We start from the raw sequence: 14,454 nt of genomic DNA on the forward strand, positions 1-14,454 counted from the left end.
CCTTTTTATAATATGGCCATTATATTTATGCAATATATATTTATTATATTTATGCCTTTTTATAATGGCCATATATAGCCATATTTTTTGACTATATGGGTAGCTATATATAACTAACAACATTTCACTGATAAAATGTAACATCTATTTATGATGTAGATTCAAACTGTAAATTCAACATCTATTCAGCCTGTTGCAAAGTATTCAGCTTGCAAGGACTTAAAAAAACAGATTTATATAAATAATAATATTAAAGTTAAAGTACTCTCACAATTTAAAATTTGAATACAATTATTTAAATAAAATATATTTCTATTTAATTCACTTTTTAAAAAAAGTAACGCAATAGTTACTTTCCCTGGTAATTAGTTACTTTTATAATGATTTAACTGAGTTACTAACTCAGTTACTATTTGTGAGAAGTAACTAGTAACTAAAAACTTTTTTTTTAAGTAACATGCCCAACACTGGTTGACGGACATTCTAATTTGTTAATATGTATCACTTATGACAGTAGGCTTTGTCATGAACACAGATCTCAAATTAGACAAGTTAGTCAAGCAACTTTTATTGCATAAACAAGTATTATGCATTCAATCTCACAAAAAGTATTATGGGGCAAAAACATACCTAATAACTTCGTAAAGCTGCCTGTAAATATCTGATGCAAAGTTGATTAAATAATTTTCGAGTCTTGCATCTGTATCCTCTAGACAGCTGTTTAAACACTCTAGCAGACTGTCTTGATCTCTGGAACCAAAAAGAAGGGGCTGAATAGTGATGAATGAGAAGTTGTAGGTCTGAGGGAGCCCCAGATGAGCTGTCCGATTGAAACGGCTCCAAGAGAAAGGTGAAAGACCATTCTGAGTAGTGGGTCCGTTCACAGCTTCGGCCATAAACATCTGGGCCATGTGGTAATCTGTAACCTAAATGGATGCAGCCTCCATTAGAATCGGACTATTTATGCTGGCATTTATTTAAAGGAGAATATATTTTGCCCCTTTTTACAAGACGTAATATAAGCCTCAGGTGTCCCCAGAATGTGTCTGTGAATTCTCAGTTCAAAATATCCCACAGATCATATTGTGCCATGTTGTAAATGCCCATTTTTGATTGGAAGGAAAAAAAAAATGCAGTTTTTGTGCATGTATCTTTAAATGCAAATGAGCTGCTACTCCCTGCTTTCCAGAAGAGGGCGGAGCCTTTACAGCTTGTCCCTTGGATACTCTGCCAAAAACTAAAACATTAGTTTGGTTTTGATAATCATCTCTATCGCAGTCACGCTCACGTGACATTGCAGTTCTTCTTCATCATGAAAGTTTTAAAGCCATTTTAGTCTAAACTTCTGATATATGGTTTTCTGAACGCACAGGTTATGTCAAAAACACACAAAGTTTACAAACACAGTCGTTTATGTCTGTGGACGTAAACAGCAAGTAAAGAAATTGCATGTGTATATTAAATCTGTGTATTAAAGTGAAATATACAGGACCTACTGCTATATATGCTGTTAATATGAATCAAACAACAAAAGAAAAACACAAAAATCACTCACTGCTCTTGATTGAATAACATTAGTAGCTTTAATAAGAATACATTTCTTACTTGAATGCTGCTGTTAAATGCTCTTGCGAGGAGATAAACTTGGCGGACTGTGTACAGCTCAGTCAGAGCGGGGTCTATGCTAATAGGGTCCTTCAGCAGTCGTGGGCGGGGCCTAAGCAATGTGATGTCACATTGCATAGAAACTGAAATTATGAATCATGATTTATGGGGATGGGATTGGGTGGATTTTTTTACCATTATAGCCAGGGTGGTTGTGTACATACACTGCCGACACACATGTATGTTCAAACACCATGTAAAAGTGAATTTTGCATAATAGGTCCCCTTTACTAATACCAACACATATACCAACATGACTTATTTCTGTACCTTAGTATCATAACATCCCCCTGGAAGAGGTCGTCGGAGCCTCAGATCATTACGGCAGCAGATGGATTTGCAAGGGTGCTTCTTTGAATATGGGTCTTTTCTGTAATCTAACATGACAAAGTGTTACTGCTCATCAAAGAAATGAGATTATGAAGACAGCAGATTAGTTTGAAGAAACAGAGAGATCCTGAACTCACCATTGTACCTCATAATGTATTTCAAGGTGTCCAGATTAGTGACTTTTCCCTGATCCCTGCGGAAAATCTTAGCACGTGGACAGAGGTCATATGAGAAGTCTTCACCATGCTTTTTCCACATCGCACCATAACCACTCATTCTGTAAATGTCTGAGTGGAAAGGTATGTTGTAGGATGCCCAGTAACCTATTGAGACGATTTGTAAAGCATATGATCTTGTTCAATTTAACCTTTTAACCTTCAGTGTTTCCAACCTTACATCCTCTCAAATTAATTTTCATTGGAGTGATCATAAGGATTTCCTTATTATAAAAATACTCCTCACCATGACGCAGCGCTTGTGACTGATCTGAATACGCCACCAAACCAGGAATCTGCTCCACAACAGTCAGACTCCATTCTTCAATCTGCTTTCCAAGTGAAACTCTTTTCAGGTCCACCACCATATACTGGTTATTGTAGGTCCCTGATAAAATTCATCCAAAAATAATTGAAAATAAGACCATTTTCAAGACAAAAAGTATGTAGACCTCTCATTAATAGGTTTGGCTGTTCCAGTATATCTATTTTTGGGAAGTCAAATCTTAAAGGGACAGTTAATTCCATCAATCATTTACTCACCGTCATGTCATTAAAAATATGTTCCTAGGCCGTGTGTCAAAGCATTTTTAGCCAGCTGACAATGCCAGGCGCTCTTCTGAAGGCACAAGCGAGAGAGTTTTTTTTGTTTGCTTTTTCAGTTGAGACGTTTTGGTTGCAATGATCTGATTTCACAGATAGTTTGTTTCTGAAAATAAAATTTAGACACAATGTGAACTACTTGCTCTGGTCCTTGTTTTGGATGATTTTTTTTTCTGTTGTGCTTGTTGTTGTCGTCTGTTGTCGTTGTAAAAGCAGGATGTGACGGTTGGGTGCAGTGTTGGGGAAAGTTACTTTAAAAAGTAATGCATTACAATATCGAATTACTCGCTTTAAAAGTATAACTACCGGTAATTGTGTTACTTTTTTTACTTTTTAAGGAAAGTAATGTGTTACGTTACATTTGTGTTACTTTTTCTCACCTGGGCTGGGCTTGTTTTTTCTTTTTTAACAAAAAAGTTATATTGTTGGGCAAATGTAAAGATCCTTTCACACCAAAATTTAAATAATAAGGCTGAAGGAAATGTAAATTCACGCATATACTGTGCGCAGCTCAAACAAACCTTTCAGCCGTGCTGCCATTCTGGATTGCAGATGAATAGAATGCAGGAGAAGAAGGTTTAACACTTACTTTACCAATAAAAACAAAAAAAATCTAAAATAATTTTTGATTAAAGGTCAGCAGCAAGAACATTGGTCAATAAAGTGAGATTAAATGCATAACAATATATGTTTTATTTAACACATTTAATTTTTGGAGGTTTTGCGTATTCTGATTTAGCGCTTCACTGATTTTATTCTTTTTGAGGAATACTGAATCTTTTTTGTGCAATTGAGATGAGTAAATGCATGCTCACATTTAGTCTAGAACTACAATAACCATCATGTTTAAACACAACGCCTCTGCACTTACTTCCGATTACTCTGTCAGTCATGAGAAAACACAGTAACTTGTGTTACTTGTTTGAAAAACTAACTCTAAAAACTAAAACTAATGCGTTGCTTTACTAGTTACATAACTCGAGTTACTTGTAATGCATTAGCCCCCAACACGGGTGTGGCTAGGTGTTGTATTTGTCCCGCTCTTCCTCCACTGTGATTGGGCGGCTGGGTAAATGTGACATTGATGAGCGCTGCGTTTTACCCAAAGTTGAACATCTTCAACTCGGCCACCAATTTTCCCCCCTCCAAATTATTACTTAAAATATCTTGTTTTGTGTTCAACAGTAGAAAGAAATGCATACGTTTTTTGAATGACATGAGGGTGGGTACATGATGACAGAATTTTCATTTTGGGGCAAACTATCCCATTAATGCTGCACCATACAATCAGATTCTAGAGAATTGTGTGTTTACAAATGTTGATAGACGACACCACCACAGAGCAGTGCGAATACGGACCACAATATTTCTCATAAAATAATTCACCTTTGTCTTGTGCATCTCTTTCTCACCCGAGTTGTGCTTGGAAAATATTTGGGCCCATTGCTTCCCTGTGCAGGCCAGCGCATTTGCTACACGCACTCTCTGCCAGGCAAGCAAAGCCTCTGGGGTCACCAGCGAGAACAGCGAGGAGTTGAACACGTTGTTTGTTGTCTGAGTTACAAACAACCCCGTTCCCAGCAAATAAAAGTCATCCAGAGATGACAAGGTCCCTGGAAAGGATGCGAGAAACAGTTTTATAGTACTAAATTAAATGATTAATTACTAAATTTGAATGATAAAAGGCAAATATATGCCTTTAAATACCAGGGTAGCTGCTAAAGGACAATCTGCTTGTGCTATGTTTATTTTTCAGGTGAAAGTCCCAGTGCTTGTAGATTCTCATGCTGGCTGCATAGGTGTACCAGCTGGAGTGACCAAGCAACAGATTCTCATAGCCAGGTAACAACTGCAGATAGAATAGGAACAGAACAGTTAAAGGTGCACATTGACAAGGCCATAACCATCATAGGCACAGCCTTGAATATTCAAATATGGGGTCAGACATGGGGCTTTCAATGGTCGATTCCTACACTCTTACATTTGGTTCTACACAATCCATAATATTTGATACTGTCATGAGGTGAAGGCATCATTATACTTCTAACCTTGATGAGAGCAGAGCAGTGACTCATCCCTGGCATTCTGAAGGAGTCCGAAGAAGAGTTGGAACGCCTTTTGAGTGCAGGGATTAAATCTAACAAATCCCCAATACCATTAAGGAATTGAACCGCAAACATGGGCAGAGGCTGGGAGTTGAAATGCAAGCATATAGTTTCACTTATTAACACAAAATGAAGAAAAAAAAAATAGGCTAAAGCATGATTGTCAATGAATGAATAAAAAGGAGAAAGTTGGAGAAACTTAGACCTTTTCAAATGTCCATGAGAGTTATCAAACTTGAAGAATGAGATGTACAGTACAAATAAACAGATGCATGCATAATTCATGTTTTCTGACCTTTTCCTGTCTACTTTTGGCCCAATATGCTGCCCCGGCATACAATCCATCTATCTGAGCCACTAGAAGACCCACATGATGCCACAAGGGATCACTTTTCTCATTTAACTTCAATTGTGTTCTTGTCCATGAGTCCTGCTCACTATTTCAAAGAATGGAAGTTTAATAAATAATTCAGTAGAATATAAGCCTTCAAAACCACGAACAAAGTGTTGCAACATGTGAATACATACAGTGATATGCAATTTGAATGTTTAATATAATGCAAGCAGGTGTATTTCATCATATCTGACATTATTATTGTAATTTTGGAATAGTGCAATCAGTTTAGATAATACACGTAAACTTACCTCATAAATGATTTCAGAGGTGTCATAACACTATGATCCTTAATCATCTGAGGATACATATTAAAGTAATGGTTTATCATCTGTCTGTGAATGAAAAAGTAATTGATTATAGTTTTAACTGTAGTCTGTTATTTGATAAATCACTTAAAGTTAATATATTTTAAACGTACAACATAAATGTCATTAAGTATATTTTAGTATACCATAAATGCTTGTCAGTACTTTAGCTAACTATATAAGACAATAGAAGTAATTAGGAAATTATTTGTAAAGATGTTCTTAAACCCTACTTAAGTGGCTAAAAAGGCACTCTTAAGTCCAACTAATAGATTTAAACTATTATAGATTTTCATTCAATTGTAAATAACATGCATTTAAGTGTCCAAACCATTACATTCATTTCACAGTTAAGTATAGCCTATTCTTATAAAGTATTATTTCCGTAATAGGTCTATTCTTTTTTTTTTTTTTTTTTTTGAAGTATGCTAAAGTGTACTTCTTTTTCCACACGGCTTAGTATAATTTGCTTTAAAGAGAGAAAACTTACGAAGCTGTAAGGAATCCTTCAAGGTATCCGGCCAAGAAGTATGTAATTTCATCGTTGTCCTGGGATTCCCCATAACCAGCCTGCACTTCCAGCACTCCCCATCCAGAAACAGATAAACTATCATTGAAATAGCCAAATGCATCTCCGTCCTCTTCCATTACATCCTCTTTCAGCACCACAGACCTCCGAACAGCATCCCAATATACGGTGGCTCTCTGAACATCTGGTAAACAGAGAGATCGCACATCAATAAGCGTTTAATCGCTAGATGTTTGATTTTTTGTTGTTGTATTATCTTATTACGCCTCGCTTAATAACCAAATGCCCAATAGAATAACGGACCAGGGTTTGTTGTAGCTCCGATCCGCCTTATTTAACTTAGTTTTTTCATGCTAGACTTATGATGTTATGCAAACATGCAGAAATTAATAATAAAATAACCATCAGTATGACCAAAATGTGATAATAAAAGAATACAATTAATTTAAGACACTTACGCTGAGCTTTTACGAAGGTCACCGTTAGGACGCACAAAATAAATCCCCGTGAAAATCGACTCATGTTTCACGCTGAATCAAGTTTTCCGCATCACGACAGCTAAATGATCGAAGAACTTGCGAATTTCCATCCGATGAAAGTCGGAATATTGGTTCGAATGGTTTTCTTATGCGTATAGACCTACATTTAGCTGTTTATCACCTGTTGTATCGCTAAGAAAAAAATGTCCACCCCAGATGGGACTCGAACCCACAATCCCTGGCTTAGGAGGCCAGTGCCTTATCCATTAGGCCACTGGGGCTTTCGTCCTTAAGAGGTAAATGGCGATTTAGAAAGATGATGCAATAGAAATTTATGTTACGAATTAAAATTATCTTATATATTTAGTTTAATATGTCGCATCTAAAAAGTCTCTGATGCATATAATTAATAGATAATTATTACTCGCTATTCAGAAAGCATACACATTTACGTATTAATCGGTGTTTGTGTTAAATTCCCTAGTTTAGAGATTTGTTAAAATTATTTTATTTATTTATATATATAATATAAATAATGGTGTATTTAGTACGTGCAGTAATTTCATAACAGTCAAAAAGTCATAACAGGACTGAGCTTTTATTATGTAAGAACATGACACCGTGACCGCACCGGCACTTTCAAAGAACTGCCGCCTCCATGTGCCTCCTGTTGTGATGGTTCTGTATTTCTCTAGTCAGGCTAGTTATCTGCTCTCCTCCGTTAATAACTGAGCCCAGGTGTAAGGTAAATATTCTTAAGTATAAAATTCAGTATGATTTTATTTTTTAGATTTAACTAAGGTTGCTGCGCTTTAATGGCTAGTTTGAGGTAACGTATGAGATTAAAGCTAGGTAGCTAGTTCTCTGAGCTAGCCTGAGCGGTGTGTATCAGCCAGTGTACATAATATTAGCACGTTAACTGTGTGGGACAAAGTGAGCGCAGCATCATCTGTTTGGGGTTTATCGAGATGTAAGGTGCAACAGACCATTGTAAAATGACAGTTTTCATCGTCGGTATTCTAATTATATATATATATAGTGACAGGCTAGCATATTGAGCTAATGGTACATTCCTGTTAATGAGTTAAAAAGTGTGGATGTAATTATATGTATGCATAAATACACATGCTTGCGAGATCTAGCAGTTGTATGACGTGTTGTGTATATGTTGGTGCTATTTTTGTGATTCCTGTTCATGTTTGAATAACTTTAATAGTACATAAAGCAAAGGGAACGCAATGGCCTCTGGAGATATTGCTCAGATTACGGAGGCTCTGGCCAAGACTCATGTTGGAGAAGTGGAATTAAGTTATAAGGGACGAGGGCTAAAGTTGGACAATGCTGAGTCGGGTGAGTAAACCTCTCTGTTAGCAAATGTTTACATTCGCCATTTCTCAGTGCATCAACACTAATTTTCCCTCCTTTTCTGTGATGTTGCAGTGAAAGAGATGGTGAAAGAGATTGAACAGTGTCAGGGTTTGCAGTCCCTCAGATTAGAGGGAAACACACTGGGGGTTGAAGCAGCACAGGCCATTTCCAAGGCTCTTGAAGCTAAAAGTGAATTGGAGGTACTTTTAAATGGCCATTAGACAATTTCACTCTGATGTGCTATTTGCTGTATTTAATCTTAATTATTTTTTAAAGCAATGTCATTGGAGTGACATGTTCACGGGTCGCCTTCGCTCTGAAATTCCACCTGCTCTGGTAAGAAGATATTAATCTAAAAAAGTTCAGTTTTATGTAATTGCTATGAGTAAATATCTTATTTCCAACATTTTATTCAAATCCTCTAGAAATCATTGGGCAATGCTTTGATGACATCAGGGGCCAGACTGATTCAGCTGGACTTGAGCGACAATGCCTTCGGCCCTGATGGTGTAAAGGGAATTGAAAGCCTCCTGAAGAGCCCTGTGTGCTACACCTTACGTGAGCTCAGGCTTAATAATTGTGGCATGGGCATTGGAGGGGGGATGGTAAGTTTAGGCTGAGATTAACTCAGAGATGCAACTTTTTAAAGACAAACTCGTCATCCTTTGCTTATGTTAGTGAGATGTTTTTAACATGTCAAGTCTTTTTAAAACTCATGGAAAAGAGGGAGCATGTGATTTTAATTATTGATGTATTTTCTTAAAGGTCCTGGCTTCTGCATTGACTGAATGCTACAAGCAATCTAGTGCAGCTGGCTCCCCCCTGAAGTTAAAAGTCTTCATAGCTGGACGTAATCGTCTGGAGAATAATGGTACCACTGCACTTGCCAAAGCATTTAAGGTAATGAGACAATGTTTATTTTTTTATATTATTTATTTATATATATACATTCATATACACACATATACAGGGTTTGGACAAAGTAATGTGAACACCCATTGTTATAGGGGTTAATGTTGCAATTATCTTTTGTTTACATTTTGTTAGTATACATTGTCCAGGTTGCATGCCTTTGTAGTAGAAGTTGTGTTTAGCTGTGGATAGTACAAGAAATTGGTCAAATGGGTGACATGTCAGACTTCCAAAGAGGATAAATTGTGGGAGCCCATTAAGCAGAAGCATCTGTAACATTAATGGCCCAATTGATTGGTGTTTCAAGAGCAACAGTATCCATAATTATAACGGCGTATACAAAGCATGGCAAGACTTCGTCAGCGAAGAATGATGAGGACGTCAAACAATAAGAAGGATTGTTTGCAAACAATACAGAACTACTGCAGCAAAAGTGACAGCAGAACACATTCTCTTCCTTCAAGACCCTGTTTCCATAACAACAGTCCGCAAAGAACTTCACATGGTCAACATCCATGGAAGAGCTGCGATTGCTAAACCTTTAATAAAAAAAAAATGGTGTCATGGTCATAAAACCTGGACAGCAGAAGACTAGAAATGACTGATGAATCATCATTAACATTATTCCCAACTGAATGTCATGTTTATGTATAGAGAACCCGCAAGGAAGTGTAGAACTCGGGCTGTCTGGTTCTAACGGTCAAACATGGGGGTGGATCTTTGATCGCTTTGGCAGCCATATCTTGGTATTCGGCTGGCCCCATCATTATTACCAGCAAGGATTTGTTGGTCAGGTACATCCTATGGTCCAAATGTTCAGTCTCAGTTCAGTCTTGCTTTTAGGAGCACCAGAATGGACTTCATCTGCCCTGGCCATCTCAATCAACTGACTTCAATCTCATCTAACCATTATGGGCAGTTTTGCAGAGACAAGTGAGAAGCAGAATCTCTCCTCCTACCTCTCAGAAGCAACTGAAAGATGTTCTGCTAGTCTAGACGAATGATTCAACATTCAGTTGGAAACTATTTAAAAGTTGAAAGCTGTATTAAAGGTCCAACACCTTATTAATAAAGAGATGTTATCTATTTCACTGGTGTTCACATTTTGTCCAACCCTTGTGTGTGTGTGTGTGTGTGTGTGTGTGTGTGTGTAAGAGAGAGTGAGTGTGTATGTATGTGTGTATATATATATATATATATATATATATATATATATATATATATATATATATATATATATATATATAGCTTTGCTATCATAGGAATAAAGTGCATTTTAAAATATATCATAATAAATGAAAAATAATTGTTAGAATATTTCACAATATTACTGTTTTTACTGTGTATGCATAAGAGACTTCTTTCAAAAACATTACCCTGTGTAACAATATAAAAGTATTTAATGTTTCTCTTTTGTTCTACATTTGTTCTATTTTTCACAGGTGTTAGGCAGTCTTGAGGAGGTCCATATGCCACAGAACGGAATCAACCATCCTGGTATCACGGCTTTAGCCGCTGCCATGAAGCATAACCCAAACCTCCAGGTCCTCAACCTCAATGACAACACTTTTACTAAGAGAGGATCGATAGCCATGGCAGAGGTATGTTGTGCAATATGTCTCTGCATCATGTAAAAAATGTTTATATGGCTAGAACAGATGTTCATTATTGGCTGTGTGTGATTTCTTCCATTTTCAGGGCATTAGGTTCCTCCGTTGTCTTAAGGTCATCAATTTTGGGGACTGTCTGGTACGCTCAGAAGGTGCTATTGCTATAGCAGGGGCCCTTAGAGAGGGACTGCCATTCCTCAGGGTTAGTTAATGCATAATACCAACGTCAAATCTTGATAAAACACACACAAACACTTACTTTCAATGACTCAGCAGCTTAGTGTTTTTTGTAATAGGCATTCTAAAAAAATCTCTTGTGTAGGAGCTGAATTTGTCATTTGGAGAGATTTGCGAAGCTGCGGCTTTGGTAGTTGCAAAGGCTGTTCAGGGCAAAGCTGATCTGGAGAAACTGGACCTTAATGGTAAAGTATTTTTTGCTGTCACAGTATTTTATTACTACAAACATAGGCCTCACTCAAAGCCAGTATTATCATTTTATAATATATAAATGTAATATGTTTTTTATGTATAATATGTTGTATATGTTTTTTTTAAATATATATATATATATATATATATATATATATATATATTATACATCATATTTACATTACTTAATGATTTGATTTTAAATTATTAAAATCATTTGAGACAAACTGTTTTTTTCACCCTCCCTTTAACCCCTTAAAATTGGACAAGAGTTTTTTGCAGTCCACTATTAATACCCCTATTTTAACAAACCTTTTTCAAAGCTTGCAGTTCATACGGACAGGTTCAAAAAACAAACTATACTGTAACGGGCTGCAAAAATTATCTGGACCATTTAAATGCTTTTATTTTGAATATTTTTAAGTCGTGCTTTAAAAGTCACCCGCTTGTTTTGTTGTGTTTTTCTGAACAAGTCTGGACCGTAGTTTGTTACTTTCACATTCAATCAAATCACATCACAGTTTTGTTGCAACCAAACGAGGGACAAGCCTTACAAATTCGCTCTCGCTACAAATACTTGCATTGGATGGCTGTTTTCAGTTTTTTTTCTGTGTATGTTGTATCTGTACCTATTCAAATAAACCATAAATAAACTCAGACCACCTCATACAGGTAGTCTGGTTCAGTACCACCACTTTTTATGCGAACATGCTCCGTTTCGAGCTAAACTGCCAGTGTGAAACCCCCCTTAATAACGATGCGATCTTGCATAGTTTAAATAGTTTCTCTGTTCTGTTCATTTTGGTGTCAAAGTCAGTTATTCAGTGGCAATTTAATCTTGTCTGGGTGCTTGTTTAGGAAACTGCTTTGGAGAGGACGGCTGTGAGGCTCTCAGGGAAGCGATGGAGAGCATGAACATGGAAGAGCTGCTGGGCTCGCTCAGGTGTACATCTGGGTTTTTGTGAAAAATGTAGCTTATTTGTCATGTGCAAATAAATTGAAGGCAAATGCATGTTTACTATATTTGAAATATTTTCACACTGAGAGTAATGAAAGATGTGATTAATGCAGTGATGATGAAGGAGAGCCTGATGAAGATGATGGAGAGCCTGATGAAGATGATGATGATGAGGAGGATGATGATGAGGATGAGGAGGAGGAGGAGGGGGGGAAGGAAAATGGTGTCAATGGAACAAAAGATATCATTGAAGAAAAGGTGATCCTTGCAAACATCTCCATCCCCGAATGAGCCGCTAAACCTGATGTGTGTCAATAGCTGCTTATCTATTTTACATTGGCAAACCACTGATTTTTACTTGTTCACAGGAAGAGCCTCACTGCAGTTCTGAGTTTACATCCTTCCTCATCTCCCCGTCGGCTGAGAAACTGATATCCTTTGGAGCCAAAAGGATCCAGCTCATTGAGCAGGTACGGTGTTGAATTGTAAGGTCCAACTGTACATGAGGACAGTTTAACTTGTTCTCCAACCACCTGAAATCATTTTCTCTTTTTTCTTAGGTTGATGTTTCAGATGCTAGTAAGGTGTCAGAAGTTTTTCTCAAGACCTCCTCCGTATATGAAGATGAACCGGAAGTAAAGCAAGCTGTTTTTGAGACCACTGGTATGAGCAAAGTACTTACTACCATTGATTCAAGTAAACATTTAATAGGATAGTTCACCTAAAAATGAAAATACTGCCATCATTTACTCATCCTCATGTCATTCCGGTTACTTTTCTTTTGCCGTGCTTAAAGCAAGATATTTTGAAGAATGTTGTTACCCAAACCGTTTTAGTGACCATTGACTTTAATTGTATAGACAAAAAAAATCTCAAAATATCTCTTATGCTCCACATAAGAAAAAAAAATCATACAGTTTTGGAAAAACATGAGGGTGAGCACTTGTTACTGAAAATGTTGAATGCCATTGTTTTTAAAACCAGCTGTTCATCTTGTTGCATAGATGCCCTGTTGAGGAAAGCCTTTTCCAACTCCCACTCTCAGTCTTCTAGTTTGATCTTTTCACTGATAGTGAACCTGGGACTTTTAAAGGTACCACACGCTCTGACGTGATGTTCAGTTCAGTTTTTCCCCATTTTGTCGGTGGTGTGAATTGCTGCTGATTTCTTTTCCAGAGTGAAGATAAAAAGATAAAGAAGGTATCTGTACTGCCTGGACACTTGCTCGCTTTGGAGCACGCAGCTGCACAGGAGTTTTTCCCAGTGGATCAGGCTGGCATTCTGGAAGCATTCGTGTCACGGTTAGTTTTGTGTTCAACATATGATGTATGTCTAGTCTTGTTGCATTTTTCTGACCACCTGTACAGTAATAATAATGATACTTTAAGCTTTTGTATTTGTTTTGTTTTCCAGAAATGGCAAAGTCTTAGAATCCTGCTCCAGTGCCAGAGATGCTCTCAAGACCACATTGGTGAAAAGGACCACTGCTTAAATCTTAACCCCCAATACAGAGCCACTGAAATTACTTAATACGGGTCAAATAATAATAATAAAAAAGAAGCTGAATACCATACATGATACTCTCTAAACTAATGATCTAGTTTATCTTTGGTCAGACCATTCTGGATCAATTTTGGCATGGAGATCTCAGACAACTGCAAAGTACAGTGATAACTAGTGCCTCATGATGACTAAGCCAAACTGAATTTCCTTACAGAAGAACTGTAGACAGTTGGAGTAGCTTTGAAGAGTGTTGTGTTCTTTTGTCTCTTTTTAGAAATACTATGTCTATTTTTATACATAAAAGGGAAAATAGGGGAAAAAAGGCACTGGATGATAATTAGGGCTTAATTATCGCTTAAACCTTAAATGATTATAATGTTATAACTGTGAAATTTCTGAACAATGATTTTAAAGCATGTTCACTCTCTCATGCCTTTGATTAGATGTGCCATATTGTGAAATATTGGTGGCGGAATTTGTGTAAAACCAAATTCAAGTATAAACACTTAAAGAGTCTTTGGATTGAAGTGAAGAAAGCAGTGAAAGTGAAGTAAAGATGGTTTGGACATTAGTATATTTAATACTACAACTGGTATGCACTGAATATTATATTTGCAACATTCCAATTTATTGATATTAAACATTTTTTTCTTGAGAGGAAAATCGTGTCGTTTGTGTTATGTTCCAAATTTTCTAATTGAAACCCGTTATTCACGCAGTTACAGATGTCTTGTAATTATAAAGTCCTGTAGGTCAGCTCTCACTCCATTGCCCTTTCGCAACGCCTGAGTAACACGAATGCCCCGAGTTCACTGAGCCTTGAGGACTTCGGCAAACCTCTCAGTATCATGGTTCTGAAAGGAATATAGGCGTTGAAGCCTTTGCAGGGAACCTTCTCTCCTCCAGCGGTTTATTTATGGGAGACTGAGAACAGTGCGCGTCTTTGTGTGCAGCGGTCTGAAGTCTCTTGAGACTCAACGAGCATATTTCGCATTTGAAAATCAGTTTCTCGGCTGCTTCGTTCGCGCTGCCACTTTTCTCTTTAA

At 37.0% G+C, this 14,454-nt stretch overlaps 2 protein-coding genes and 1 non-coding gene across 6 annotated transcripts; 1 reads left to right on the top strand and 2 right to left on the bottom strand.

Moving 5' to 3' along the window:
• Positions 1-548: 548 nt before the first annotated feature.
• plbd1b (phospholipase B domain containing 1b) lies at positions 549-6,671 on the bottom strand. The gene is made up of 11 exons (XM_056255369.1): positions 6,608-6,671; positions 6,111-6,333; positions 5,564-5,647; positions 5,214-5,355; positions 4,862-5,002; positions 4,521-4,662; positions 4,226-4,426; positions 2,458-2,598; positions 2,133-2,318; positions 1,936-2,042; positions 549-926 (listed from the first exon to the last, which is right to left on the bottom strand). The coding sequence occupies exons 1-11, from the start codon at positions 6,669-6,671 to the stop codon at positions 612-614; spliced, it is 1,746 nt and encodes a 581-aa protein (XP_056111344.1). The 3' UTR covers positions 549-611.
• Positions 6,672-6,836: 165 nt separating this feature from the next.
• trnar-ccu (transfer RNA arginine (anticodon CCU)) lies at positions 6,837-6,909 on the bottom strand. The gene has a single exon. It is a non-coding gene; the product is annotated as a tRNA-Arg (tRNA).
• Positions 6,910-7,259: 350 nt separating this feature from the next.
• Positions 7,260-13,514, top strand: rangap1b (Ran GTPase activating protein 1b). 4 transcript variants are annotated; one of them, XM_056255454.1, is made up of 16 exons: positions 7,260-7,366; positions 7,859-7,978; positions 8,069-8,196; positions 8,273-8,332; positions 8,422-8,601; positions 8,762-8,896; positions 10,351-10,509; positions 10,607-10,720; positions 10,841-10,940; positions 11,806-11,890; positions 12,019-12,163; positions 12,274-12,375; positions 12,466-12,568; positions 12,910-12,998; positions 13,082-13,206; positions 13,319-13,514. In XM_056255454.1, exons 2-16 carry the CDS (start codon positions 7,867-7,869, stop codon positions 13,395-13,397), a joined length of 1,716 nt encoding a protein of 571 aa, XP_056111429.1. In that variant the 5' UTR covers positions 7,260-7,366; positions 7,859-7,866; the 3' UTR covers positions 13,398-13,514. The 4 variants fall into 4 exon arrangements, with proteins under 4 accessions (XP_056111429.1, XP_056111428.1, XP_056111430.1 ...); XM_056255453.1 differs by having other exon boundaries at positions 7,266-7,373; positions 7,854-7,978; XM_056255455.1 differs by having other exon boundaries at positions 7,267-7,366; positions 7,845-7,978.
• The last annotated feature ends 940 nt before the right edge of the window (positions 13,515-14,454 follow it).

Source organism: Rhinichthys klamathensis, unplaced genomic scaffold (assembly GCF_029890125.1).
Source record: "Rhinichthys klamathensis goyatoka isolate OS25496 unplaced genomic scaffold, OSU_Roscu_1.1 h1tg000121l_1, whole genome shotgun sequence".
NCBI lineage: Eukaryota > Metazoa > Chordata > Actinopteri > Cypriniformes > Leuciscidae > Rhinichthys > Rhinichthys klamathensis.